This window comes from Pygocentrus nattereri, chromosome 7 (genome assembly GCF_015220715.1).
Source record: "Pygocentrus nattereri isolate fPygNat1 chromosome 7, fPygNat1.pri, whole genome shotgun sequence".
In the NCBI taxonomy this organism is placed as follows: Eukaryota; Metazoa; Chordata; class Actinopteri; order Characiformes; family Serrasalmidae; genus Pygocentrus; species Pygocentrus nattereri.
The window spans coordinates 34,702,589-34,716,875 of NC_051217.1; the positions used below are offsets into that span (position 1 = coordinate 34,702,589).

A 14,287-nucleotide genomic window follows, 5' to 3' on the forward strand; every position below is an offset into this window, starting at 1 on the left:
TGATGTCACATCCTGTTTGATTCTCCACTCCCCGATGCGGGAAACGCGAACTGCTGTTTTTCGTGTTTATGAGGGTAAGCGATATAAACTAAACTAGACGAGCTTCAGTCTGCATAACTTCATATTTATTCCCTCTTTCAGAAGCAATAATGCTTAATGCTCAAGTTATATGTGTGTGAGTGTATATATACGGGCTATAAGTCACCTAAAGACCTACTAACCTAGCTTCATGTTAGCTGTTAGCTAACCTAGTTAGCTAATGTGTTTACAGTCGATTCTGCCTCTTTGAATTTATTCGATTAGATTTAGATTTTTATTCCTCGTTTCAGATAATGTGTTCATTAAAACACAACAAGTGTAAATTCTACGTCGACTGTAACCCGCATGAACGCAGGTTGTGTCGTACTACCGTCCGTTTAGCGGCGGGATAAATTGGTTTATATCGAACTGGAATCAATTTCCAGTTCAAGAGTTTCGCTAACTAGACATAACAAGACAAACAAGAGTTTCGCTAACTAGACATAAATCCAAATATCAAACTAACATTGGGATAAAGGGTCATATTTTACTTTCCAAAGCAAAACGTTTCTATCATGTAATCTGGAAATAAACGTGCAGGGCGCTCGTGTGGTCATAGAAGCTTGGAAAGTCGGTGTTTCCAAAACGCGCCTCGTCCTCTTCTTCATAATTTCCATATTTCATAAGCTTCATTCAAACGGTGGGGGTTATATGAGGCTGTACCTGTATTCTTTCCAGTGAGATAGATGGGTGACGTAAATGTATACTCTTATAATAAAAGAAGCTGAATTCACAATGTTTGTTCTACTGAAAGCGACCTATTCTTCCACAAATCTGGGCTATAAAATATAAACAGGTGGCATCTCTTCAGTGATCTTTCAGTGAATACAAAGAGCTTTGGCTTTCAGCAGTAATTTGTAAGCATATAGTGATGTGTTTATGATCGTAAAACATTTTCGGTTTGAGGGAAGCTTTTACCAAAAATAATAATAATAAATTGCATTTATTGCATGCAGTTACTGAAAATTTTGGTCATGTGAATTCAAATGGAAAAACCAAAACATACCCTGGAGAATAAGAGGATATGTGTATAAATAATGGCAGGAAAGATGGGGGCATTAGTGTTGAAGATGGCCTTAGCTGTGACATGTTGGGGGACAATATGACACTTTTATAGTTGTTGGGGTGTTTGGTTGTTTTGGTGTAGCTTTATTCAAATTCAAGGTCCTAATGCGTGACCAGGATTTAGTAAAGAGTGGAATGAGATTATGCCTTATTTAGTTCAAGGCCTAATTATCTCATTCCCATGCCTTAAGTGGTGGCCATGCATTAGGACTTCGTTTCTACATCTTGTTATGTCTCTAAAATATTTATCTTCTCTATGATCAAAAAATGAATGCAGTGGATGATGTTACATTTGTCTATGATGTGTGCATTGCCACTTAAAATCTGTAAAATATAAAGAAATCAAAGCTGTCACGTAAGCAGACAAGCCCCACTCAGAATCATAAACAGTTTAAAAAAATGGGAGACAGATAAACGATTGGGATCTGGAATCAAGAAAATATATTTTTGATTTGTTTCGGAAAAAAATAAAGTAAATTAGTGAATGATAAAGGATAAAAACCACTTTGTATTCCATCAAAGTTGAAACAGCAGGGTGCTTGTCTTGCTGCATTAATGACAATTGATTTTACTGTGTCACTGTTAACTGAAGACCTGCTGCTGTTCACTCTGACAGTCATATATACACTGCTCAAAAAAATAAAGGGAACACTTAAACAACACAATATAACGCCAAGAAAATCAAACTTCTGTGAAATCAAACTGTCCACTTAGGAAGCAACATTGATTGACAATCAATTTCACAGCTGTTGTATAAATGGAACAGACAACAGGTGGAAATTATTGGCAGTTAGCAAGACACACTCAATAAAGGAGTGGTTCTGCAGGTGGGGACCATAGACTATTTCTCAATGCCTATGCTTTCTGGCTGATCGTTTTGGTCACTTTTGAATGTTGGTGGTGCTTTCACACTCGTGGTAGCATGAGACTGACTCTACAACCCACAGAAGTGGCTCAGGTAGTGCAGCTCATCCAGGATGGCACATCAATGCGAGCTGTGGCAAGAAGGTTTGCTGTGTCTGTCAGCGTAGTGTCCAGAGCCTGGAGGCGCTACCAGGAGACAGGCCAGTACACCAGGAGACGTGGAGGAGGCCGTAGGAGGGCAACAACCCAGCATCAGGACCGCTTCCTCCGCCTTTGTGCAAGGAGGAACAGGAGCAGCACTGCCAGAGCCCTGCAAAATGACCTCCAGCAGGCCACAAATGTGCATGTGTCTGCACAAACGGTTAGAAACCGACTCCATGAGGATGGTATGAGGGCTCGACGTCCACAGATGGGGGTTGTGCTCACAGCCCAACACCGTGCAGGACGGTTGGCATTTGCCAGAGAACACCAGGATTGGCAAATTTGCCACTGGCACCCTGTGCTCTTCACAGGTGAAAGCAGGTTCACACTGAGCACATCTGACAGACCTGACAGAGTCTGGAGACGCCGTGGAGAGCGATCTGCTGCCTGCAACATCCTTCAGCATGACCGGTTTGGCAGTGGGTCAGTAATGGTGTGGGGTGGCATTTCTTTGGAGGGCCGCACAGCCCTCCATGTGCTCGCCAGAGGTAGCCTGACTGCCATTAGGTACCGAGATGAGATCCTCAGACCCCTTGTGAGACCATATGCTGATGTGGTTGGCCCTGGGTTCCTCCTAATGCAGGACAATGCTAGACCTCATGTGGCTGGAGTGTGTCAGCAGTTCCTGCAAGATGAAGGCATTGAAGCTATGGACTGGCCCGCCCGTTCCCCAGACCTGAATCCGATTGAGCACATCTGGGACATCATGTCTCGCTACATCCATCACTTTGCACCACAGACTGTCCAGGAGTTGGCGGATGCTTTAGTCCAGGTCTGGGAGGAGATCCCTCAGGAAACCATCAGCCACCTCATCAGGAACATGCCCAGGCGTTGTAGGGAGGTCATAGAGGCACGTGGAGGCCACACACAATACTGAGCCTCATTTTGACTTGACTCGCATCAAAGTTGGATCAGCCTGTAGTGTGTGTTTCCACTTTAATTTTGTGTGTGACTCCAAATCCAGGCCTCCATTGGTTAATAAATTTGATTTCCATTGATGATTTTTGTGTGATTTTGTTGTCAGCACGTTCAACTTTGTACAGAACAAAGTATTCAATGAGAATATTTCATTCATTCAGATCTAGGATGTGTTATTTGAGTGTTCCCTTAATTTCTTTTTTGTGCAGTGTACTTGCCTTGCAGGAGGGAAGCTGTGAGAATAACATGAAGACACCAGTGAGTGTGCTGCGCTTGCCCAGAGGACCTGAGCCTAACAGCCGTGGATTTGACCCAAACTCCCCTCGTTACATCGCACTGTGTCCTACAACAATTCCAGCTTCACAAGGGAACAAAGCGGATTCAGTAAACCTCGAAGAGGAACAACAGTTGCGTTCAGAGCTTAGAGAATGTTTTCTACGGAGTCTTATAGCAATGACGGACAAGCAAGTTCAGTTCAACCTGTACGAGAAGGTTCAAGTTCAAGCAAAATTTGGCGCATCGGACATAGACGTTCTGAACTTTCAAGTTTCTGATCTGCAGACGCCTCTTGGTGTGCAGAAGGAGGCCCTGCTCAGATGTCAGGACATGATTTCCTATTCTTTTCACTTGTGAATTTGTTATAAACATTTATAGAGACATTTATTTCTCTCATTGCTTATTGTACAAGAGGTGGCAAAATCTGAAGTATTTGAGGAGATGGGTGAAAATACTCAACATGCAGTTCATGTATGTGCCACAAGAGGGAGGCAGAGCTATGGTTTAGTTTTGAGTGAGGTTTTTTTTTTTTCTTTCCTTTTAACCTCCTAATAGTAACTGGAGCGTTACCACTGAGATAGTTATGAAAAATACAGGGAAATTCCTGAAGGTGGAAGCCAGACAAAATTGATTGGAGAAACTTCCACTTTTAGCATCAAACCTTTCTCATGTGCTTCTTCAAAGACAGTTGTCTGTTGTGTTTTGGGCCTTAAGAATTGTTTTCAAAGAACACCTGTAAGGATCAACCTTTTGTTTCTGTCGTGACATTTTGAGATTAAAGATTTCAGCACTGAGCATGATGTGTGGATTCTGGCTCTTCACTGTGCATGTCAAAATGCTCAGTCGTATGAATGACCAACAGGTGTTTTTGCTTCTTGTGTAAGTAAAGTTACCATTTTGGAGATAAAAGGTTTTCTCCCGGTAACAGCGATAGGTTTGTGTTTTGCATTGCCAACAATTCACTTTTGGAATTGTTTTATATACAGTGATGTGAGTCACTTTTCTCCCTTCATTTCTATGAGCTCATACATTTTTCATTTACAGACTATGAAAAGGCAGTTTGATTAGCAAAGCTGTACAGCCTGCAGTTAAACTTTTTTAAACTTCATCATTAAGACACATTGAGACGTTCTGAAGATTTACTCCCCAAAAGTTTGAAAGCGATACCAGTATTGTTTCTCTTTTCTAAATGCTGTAGCACTCAACGGAGTGAATTCAGAAGGCCCGAATTGCCCTTATATAATACTTTTGATGACTACGTTGATAATGCTGGTGGAGGAGGGGGGCATCGGTGATATTCAATCATCTTAAAAGGTTTGAGGTTGTTTACCAAAGTCCTTTTTTATTGGAATATCATTAGAGTTGGAGGGCTGTGCCTTTGTTGTACAAGCACAATTATCCTGCCAGAGCATTTGTGAGAGGATGAGTCATCCACAGTGCTCTTTCGTCATCATGGTTCTCCGTGATCTAATCAGGAAGCCCACAAGGACGCACAATGATAATTTCATATTCCAAGTCATGCACTGTATCCCAACTAGTCTTTTAACTCAACTTCCACAGCCACTTGTTGAGGGGTCTTGGATCGAGGTGATGGAACATGCCAAGACCCAGATTCAGACGGCTGGAGTGTTTTCTGTTCCCTATAAAGATGCATGGTGTACAGTATCAGATAATACAGTGATTCAAAAAGATTCATCCAATTTCAAAGTGATTAATTTCACTTGTAAATCATTACAGAACAATGCAATGAACTGTAAATGGTTTAATTTAGCATAAAGTTTATGTATTTTTACAAGGTCTGAGGATGAGCTTTCAAATTCATCCCATACTTGATCGAGCATGTGGGGTGTCGATGCACTCATGGCTCTTTCAGTGCGATTTCAGAAATCATCCAGTTTTGTTGGGAGTGACACAAACAGAATCCTTAACGTAACGTTGGCGACCTTTTTCTTGGAACTGTTGGTACCAGTGCTCTGAGCTGTTGGAGGTTCACTGCCAGACTGCCAGTCAGAAACTCTATGATCCCCTCTTACAATTGGATTGTGATTGGTTCCTAGATGCCTCACGGTTGTAAAAATATGTCGCTTTGAAATCGAGTCTTTTTGAGTCGCCTGGCATTTAAATTTTAAAAAGTCAGCTTGAAACAGGAATGTTTTTCTTCTGTGTGGTGAAATGCAGTATAAAGGAGGCTCTCACTTTAACTCAGTGATAGGTGGAGGTGAAAAATGAAATTGGATAAAACTTTTTCCCTCCTGCTGGTGTAAGATGTTTCCCAGGCAGGTAAGTCACTGCACTTTGATTAAAGGGTATGGGCAAACAGGAATTTTGCCTTCAAAATGACATGATGAATCCTACTTAATATGACCAAAAATGTGAACTAACGAGGTTAAAAAAGGTCTTTTTTGATTTCAGGTTGACAATAATATAGTTAATTACTCCATGTTTTGAGTACTGTTACGCTAAAACCGCATGTGCAACAAGTCCAGTGGTGAAATTTCCCCACTTCTAAATATTCCACAGTCGACTGTCAGTGGTATTATAACAAAGTGGAAGCGGTTGGGAACGACAGCAACTCAGCCACGAAGTGGTAAGCCATGTAAAATGACAGAGCGGGGTCAGCAGGTGCTGAGGTGCATAGTGGTCAGACAGAGGTCGCCAACTTTCTGCAGAGTCATTCGCTACAGACCTCCAAACTTCATGTGGTCTTCAGATTAGCTGAAGAACAACATAGAGAGCTTCATGAAATAGGTTTCCATGGCTGACTAGCTGCATCCACGCCTTGCATCACCAAGCGCAATGCAAAGTGTTGAATGCAGTGGTTTAAAGCGCCACCACTGGACTCTAGAGCAGTGGAGATGTGTTTTCTGGAGTAACGAATGACACTTCTCCATCTGGCAATCCGATGGATGAGTCTGGGTTTGGCGGTTGCGAGGAGAATGGTACTTGGCTGACTGTATGCCAACTGTAAAGTTGTGCAAAGTGTACAGTTTGGTGGAGGGGGATTATAATGTGGGGTTGTTTTTCAGGAGTTGCGCTCAGCCCTTAGTTCCAGTGTAAGGAACTCTTAATGCTTCAGCAGACCAAGAGATTTTGGACAATTTAATGCTCCAACTTTGTGGGAACAGTTTGGGGACGGCCCCTTCCTGCTCCAACATGACTGTGCACCAGTGCACAAAGCAAGGTCCATAAAGAGACGGATTAGCGAGTCTGATGTGGAAGAACAGAGTCCTGACCTCAACCCGATAGAAAACCTTTGGGATGAATTAGAGCAGAGACTGCGAGCCAGGCCTTCTCGTCTAACATCAGTGTCTGACCTCACGAATGTGCTTCTGGAAGAATGGTCAAAAATGACCATAAACACACTCTTAAACCTTGTGGAAAGCCTTCCCAGAAGAGTTAAGCAATCCTTTTTTAATCCCACAACCGGGGAAATTCCACCTCTATTTAACCCATCCGTGAAGTGAAATACCACATACACACACTAGGGGGCAGTGAGCAGACTTGCCCAGAGCAGGGCAGCCCTATCCACGGCACCCAGGGAACAATTGGGGGTTAGGTGTCTTGCTCAAGGACACCTCAGTCATGGACTGTCAGTGCTGGGGATCGAACCGGCAACCTTCCGGTTACAGGGCCAGTTTCCTAACCTCCAGCCCATGACTGCCCCAAAGTTGCCCCAAAGTTGCCCCAAAGTTGCCCCAAAGTTGCCCCAAAGTTGCCCCAGAGTTGAAGCTGTTATAGCTGCAAAGGGTGGGCCGACATTACTCTTGGCAATACAGTGTATGATTGAGGGTCTCAGTCATGATGGAACAGGAAAGGTTATTCCCCAAACTATTCCCACAACATTAGAAGCATATAATTGTCTGAAATGTCTGTTTCCAGTGTCCAGTAGTGTGCTTTGCACCATACATGTAGATGCTTGCCATTTTGCATAGTGATGTGTTTGATTATGCACAGCTGTTCGGCCTTGGAAACCCATTCCGTGAAGCTCCTCAAACTCAAAATTCTTGCGCTGATATTACAAAGTTTGGAACTTTGTAATAAGTGATACAAAAAAGATAGGCGATTTTAACATGCTACCATTTCATGGATGAATTTCTGGTCCCAGGTTTAAAGGCCCTGAGCTTTTTGGTATGATCCGTTGTACTGCCAGTGTTTTGTCTATGGAGATATACACCTGTTTGTAATGACTATAACTGAAACATCGGAACTCAGTAATGAAGAAAGGTGTCCCAATACTTTTGGATACTATATGGTCATTTTAGCTGAAAAAATGGACAATGAGAGTAGAAACAAGGAGGTGTACTTAATGAAACATATATATATATATATATATATGTGTGTTTCATTAAGTACACCTCCTTGTTTCCTTGCTTCTATTCTCATTGTCCATTTTTTCAGCTAAAATGACCATATAGTTTCACTCTGTTGTTCGACAGGTACAGACTGTAGTCCATTTGTTTTTCTGGCTTCTCTCTTTGGGTGGTGGGTCATTCTCAGCACTGCAGTAACACTGACGTGGTGGAGGTGTGTTGGTGTGTGTTGCGTTGGTACAGACACTGCTGTGTCTGATCCTCCCCCCGAATAATACCTGCTCTGTGAGGGCCTGTGGGGTTCCTGACTATTGAAGAACAGGGTAACAAAGTATGCAGAGAAACAGTCTGCAACTGTAGAACTACAAAGAGCTCCTATATGGTATATTTATTTGTTAATTTATTCCATGTTATATCCTATTGTTCCCAAAATTATAGGCTGAAAAACATTTATTTATTTAGTGTATAACATTTCAAAATGCACGGTCTAAATTGTTCTGAAATATTAGATATTAATATGACAAACTTTTGAACAGTAGTATAGCTCTATTTATTGACTGTACTGCATAATGTACCCAGAGTTTCCAAAGCATAATAACAATAGCATAGTTGATGATCATGAGAATGATTTTCTCTCTCTCTCTCTCTCTCTCTCTCTCTCTCTCTCTCTCTCTCGCTGCCCCCCCCCCTTCTCTCTCAGGTTTCTGTATTTTATTTAATTTCAGTTCCTGCACTGTTAGCCTGCAGCCTCCTGATTTGCAGTGCAAAAACATTCTTGTGTGTGTGTATATGTGTATAAGTGGACGATGGTACAAGGAATCTGCCCTGTCCAGCACCACTGGCCAACAGGAAGCACATTCCACTCCGTCCTGTTTGTGGCCCTCTCTCTCTTCCTGCCAGGCGCAGGAACATGTCTGTGATAACTTACAAAAATACATCACCACAGGCACTTAATCACAGCCTGCTGCTGCCAAGTCATGCAGTCTGTACCAGCTCCTCAGGTTGGACCATTGGCAGCAACTGCCAAAAGGCTCTCGTTTCGCTGATAGAATTCAGTACATCCTTGTTATTCTACAGTCAGAGTGATGCAGCGTAAGCTTTTTGATCTCATGCCTTCTTGAATAAAGTTAACTCATGCCTCGCAAAGCCCCTCTAACAAAATCAAACTCTTACATGGTAACTTTGTAGGAAAAGAGGGAAACGTGAGCTTAACTCAAATGGCCCGGACCCACCGGCGGGTCCTGTAACCTAAGACCAACTCAGCCCGTTTGCATTGAAGTCCCCGTAGTTACTGAATCGCATGCATTAGTATGTAATAAGATTATGATTTTAAGGGGATAAACAAACCCAATGGCTTTCACGATGTGTCCATACCTAAAACAAACTGACATTAGTTAAAGTGAGGCAGCGATCAAAACACACAGCAAATGCAAGCTTACTACCTACAATTTCAAAGAAAATGTGGGAATCAATGTGGGTTTCTTTAAACCCGGTGGCTGTTTTCTAGTTGAGTGAGTTCTGAAAGGCTCGTCTTTAGAGATGCAGCTAATTGTAGTGGCATTTAGCTTGATGAACAGTTTTTATTTGCCATCTGACTGATAAAACCAGTGCATGGAAGCACAGATAACCTGAGCTAGTCCCTTAATCCCTTAAATGGCCAGGGCCCACTAGGGGGCCTAAAGTTTTATTACACACTTATTAAAGAAAAACTTAGCCAGTTTGCACTGAAGTCCCTGCAATTACTGAATAATAAGGCTTAGTATGTAATAAGACTGGGCTTTTAAGGTGTTAATATATTAATATATTAATGCAATGACATTTTAGATAATTTCTGCAAAAAGCACGACACATTTTAAATGATATACAAACATTCAGTATTTAGTGTGCCCATTCTTTGCTTTATCACAACTTTCTGGATGCATGGATGCAAGAAATCTGCCGGGATATTTTTCTACTCCTCCAAAGTTCAGTCTTAGAAGTTGGTTACATTTTCTGCTTCTCACAATATTTTAGCCACACCCCTGCATTTTAGAAATGAGGATTTCTAAAATGCAGGGAGCAAGGCTGCATCCCTGTCCCTCATGGCCACATGGTGAGCAGTTAGATACCATTGTTTTGAACTAAATCCCAAAGTCTAAGAATCAATGTGGAACATTAAGAATAGTCACTACCAAAACACAGATTTTTGTTTTTTAGTGATGCATATTATGTGTGTACAACTGTTCAAAACTGTCTGATAGTTATGTACAGGCTAGCATTTCTGAGTTTTTGCTAAAATTGTTATTACCGAAACATTTGGTAAACTTTTGTGTTATAAATAAGTAACGGAATGCAGATTCTAAAATAACCAAGAAAGCTACGTAACATTGAGAATTAAGGTCTAATCAAGTTAATAACCAGGACATGACAATATATTAACTTAAAAAAAGACATAGGTCAACAGATAATTACAGTTAATCACTCTTGAAATACTCAATTAAAGACCTAAAAATGCATTTTGGTGAAAGTTTTACAAATATTTTAATCCACTGTGATTTTTGAACATATAAATGTCTTAAATAAATATATTGGATATGAAGTACATACAGTGTAAGCTAAGCAAACGTCAGAGCCCACACTTTATTTATTTAATAAATATTTAAAATATTTATTTTTTCAGTATTTGCTGTGTTCACTCTTTGCTTTTATTACAGCTTCCATTCTTTTCAGGTGGCTTGTTTTCAGTTTTCCAAAGAAATCTGCTGGGATGATTTTCCACACCTCCAAAGTTCAGTCTTAGAAGTTGGATGTGTTTTCTGCTTCTCACAATCAAAATAACCCTGAACACATTCAGTGACGTTGAGGTCTGGACTCTGGGGTGGACAGTCCATTGTTCTGGGAACACCAGCAGCTGCTTTGTTTAATGTGTAAACTGATAGCTGCACATGCCACAGTGTTGAGTTGTCTTCTCACAGTGGACGGATGGACAGAAACACCTGTGGATGTTTTCACATCTGAAAGAACAGTAGAGCTTGATTTTCTCCTCTCTCTCAAGGACGAAAGCTATAAGCACTGTTCATCTGATGGGGGCAGTTTAAGTGGTCTACCAGGTCTTGCATCCCATTTTCTCTATATGATTTTGAAACATCAATTTTGGAAACTCAGTTTTTTTCCTTTATTTTCCTTTTCCCTTCCCATTTCTTGTTTAAGTGGATTATCTTCGGTCTCATCTCCTTAAAACTGTGAAAAATGAATAACTTGTACCTGCTATTTTGACTGAAAATTGAATAAATGAAGAGTGGTCTCTGACTTTTGCATGTTTTTTTTACTCCTTCATATAGGGTTATGATGGCTCTGGCCGCCTGGAAGATTATGCCAAGGATACACATTTATTGTAGGTATTTGGCAATGCTGGCAGCCATGCACACCTAGAAATCAGCTACAGAGTGGATAAAATTCAGCTGTCATTACTTACATCATTACGTCAAATCATTACTTAATTAGATACAGTCATTAAGTAGGTCATTTCTTAATCAGACACATTCCCAATGAAGACCTTGTCAGCCAAATATGTCCAAGCACAGAAGTCCCTACATGTGGATAGAAGTGACAATTGAAGAAACCTTAACAACCTTAGGTTTTCATAAAGTGGACCTACATGAGTTTAGGCCCAACTATGATGTAATATTTAACAAAATTTGCAGGTTTAGTAATAGGTTGGGCTGATACCTCTGATTGGGTTTTGCATAAGTTTAGAGCAGATCAACAATAAATACTTCTTTCTCTATGGAGTTTGATAGGTTTCCAGAATCCGAGTGCTTCATGGGCTGCATTAACTCATGTGTCTTCACAATCGCTGGAGCAGCTCCAACATTCCCCAAAAGCAAGTAAAACAAACCTAGGGGCAGCAGGGCCAAGGGTGACTCAGACAGCCTCTAGCCCTTACAATGGGTATGAAACAGTAAACAGAGCCATGAGATGGAGCCACCTTCTCCAAACCAAACACTGTAGGCATCAGGCCACATTTCTCAAGCTTCAAGTGTTCTCTGCTAATGGTCATCAAGATTAAGCTCAACCAAATTCCGCATACAGTGAGGTCCAAAAGTCTGAGACCACATTGGAAAACTGGGATGTTTTTCATTTACACTTGCAAATAAGCAACAGAATTTGGAAAAATGGAAAACAAAAGTAAAGTTATGACAAGTAAAATGAAGAAGATCCTCTAGGTCACTGCTCAAATTTAAGCAAATTTGTGATACTGGCCATGTTAAGGCATTTGTAGGGAAAGGTCAAATGTTTTTAGTCTCATCTCTTCCAGTAACACGCAAGGCTTTTGCAACTTGACCACTGCCAGCCTGAGAGGAAATTCTGAAATCGATGTTAAAATTTGAAACATTCAAGTTTTCATTTAAAAAGTTATGCTGATCATATCATTTGTAATGAAAATCTTTCTTTTGAATTATAAAGGAATCCAAAATAGAGGCATTTTCACAGATGGTCTCAGATTTTTTGTTTTATTTATTTTTTTGCTCATGGAGCCTCGGACCTGGATTTTTCTGTAAAGCTGCTTTGTGACACCTGTTGTAAAAAGCACTGAATAAATAAACTTTAACTTGACAAAGTATTCTTTTTACAAGGTCACATTTAGTTGTGTAGGGTTTGGGGCAGCCACCTTTCAATGGAAAGTACCCTATGAATGATGATTCTACGTATTTAGCTTATTGCTATCTCTATTAATGTCTTGGCTTTAATAAATCATAATATAGTAATTGTAAAAATCTGAGGTCTGAATACTGTTTGTTTAAATATTTGTTTGCCTTATGGGACCACAGTCTGAACTAACTTGGTAAAAAGGTACATATAGCACCAAAAAGGTTTTATGGCCTGGAACAAACAATCCTTTTGGATCAAAAACAGTGATTCCAAACTTTTGAATCCTAGAATATGTCTATATACACTATATAGACAAAAGTATTGGGACACACCTCTTAATCATTGAATTTGAGTGCTTCATTTAGTGTCATTGGCACAGATGTATAGAATCAAGCCCCTAGCCATGCAGTCTGACTTCACACACAGTAGTGAAAGAATGGGTCTAAAGAGCTCCTTGAATTCCAGCATGGTGCTGTACAAGGATGCCACAATTGCAATAAGTCAGATTGTGAAATTTCTTCCCTCCTAGATATTCCACCATCAACTGTGACTAGTACTGAAAACTGGAACCATTTAGGAATCACAGCAACTCAGCCAGTGTCAGACTACATAAAGTTACAGAGTGCATTGCAGAGTCCTGAGGAGCATAGAGCATAAAAGTGACTAACGCTCTGCTGATCAATAACTGTAGAGTTCAAATCTCCTCTGGCATCAACATCAGCACAAAAACTGGGTTTCCATGGCTGAGCAGCTAAATGCAAGCCTTACATCACCAGGCACAATGCCAAACATCAGATGGAGTGGACTAAAACACTGCCACTGGACTCTGGAGCAGTGGAAACGTATTCTGTGGAGTGATAAATCACACTTTTGTGATTTCTGTCAGTCTGATGGACGAGTCTGGCTTTGGCCAATGCCAGGAGAACATTACCTGCCTGACTGCACTGTGCCAGCTGTAAAGTTTGATGGAGGAGGGATGATGCTATGCGGCTGTTTTTCAGGGGTTGGTCTAGAACCCTTAGTCCCAGTGAAGGGGAATTTTAATGCTTCAGCAGAACAAGACATTTGGACAATTGTATCTTCCAACTTTGTGGGAACAGTTTGGGGTAAAACCTTTCCTTTTCCTGCATGACTGAGCCCCAGTGCACAAAGCAGCTCCATAAAGTCATGACTGCGTGAGTTTGGTGTTGAACAACTTGACTGGTACCTCATAGCCTTGACCTCAACCCCATCAAACACCTTTGGAATGAACTACAACAGAGACTGTGAACAAGAACCTCTCCTCCAACATCAGTGTCTGACCTCACAAATGCTCTTCTAGAAGAATGGGCAAAATTTTGTAGTAAGCTTCCCAGAACAGTGGAAGCTGTTAAAGCTGCAAATGGGGACCAGCTCCATATTAATGCCTATGAATTTAGAATGAGATTCAGAAAAGCTCCCGTAGGTGTAATGTATAGGTGTCCCAATACTTTTAACCATATAGCATATGTGGTGCCGTCTGACACAGATATAAAGAAATTCGGAGTCAGTCCAAAGGGGCAAAAATTGGGTGGGTTGCTGAGTCTGTCTAGACCGGATGAGCTGGATGCAGGAAGAGACTGTAATTAGCATGAGATGCACCATATCTCAGTTTATCTACATCAAAGTAGAGGTTCACTCTCTGTTCCCCATGGGGACTAAACACAGGAAGATGATGATAATGAGAGGCTGAGATGGCTAAGCCATGGTTTGGCTCTCTCTAATGGTGGGGACATGTTTGCTCTCTCACTCTCCCACGCCTCAGCCAATGGGAACAGAACAAGGAGGTGAGGGGTCTGGTCGGTTCAGAGTTTCTCTTTGATGTGCTGAAATGACAGGGAGGGGTGTGGAGTCAGACATTAGCACGCTCTGAAGTTAGGGAAGAGGGATGCAAGGCCTTATTATGAAGCTAAAGTACGTGTTAA

At 41.2% G+C, this 14,287-nt stretch overlaps 1 protein-coding gene across 2 annotated transcripts; it reads left to right on the top strand.

Annotated features, from left to right (window-relative positions):
* On the top strand, positions 1-4,202 carry gemin7 (gem (nuclear organelle) associated protein 7). 2 transcript variants are annotated; one of them, XM_017701940.1, is made up of 2 exons: positions 1-74; positions 3,336-4,202. In XM_017701940.1, the coding sequence occupies exon 2, from the start codon at positions 3,373-3,375 to the stop codon at positions 3,757-3,759; it is 387 nt and encodes a 128-aa protein (XP_017557429.1). In that variant the 5' UTR covers positions 1-74; positions 3,336-3,372; the 3' UTR covers positions 3,760-4,202. The 2 variants fall into 2 exon arrangements, with proteins under 2 accessions (XP_017557429.1, XP_017557430.1); XM_017701941.2 differs by lacking the exon at positions 1-74 and adding an exon at positions 1,924-1,970.
* Positions 4,203-14,287: the final 10,085 nt, after the last annotated feature.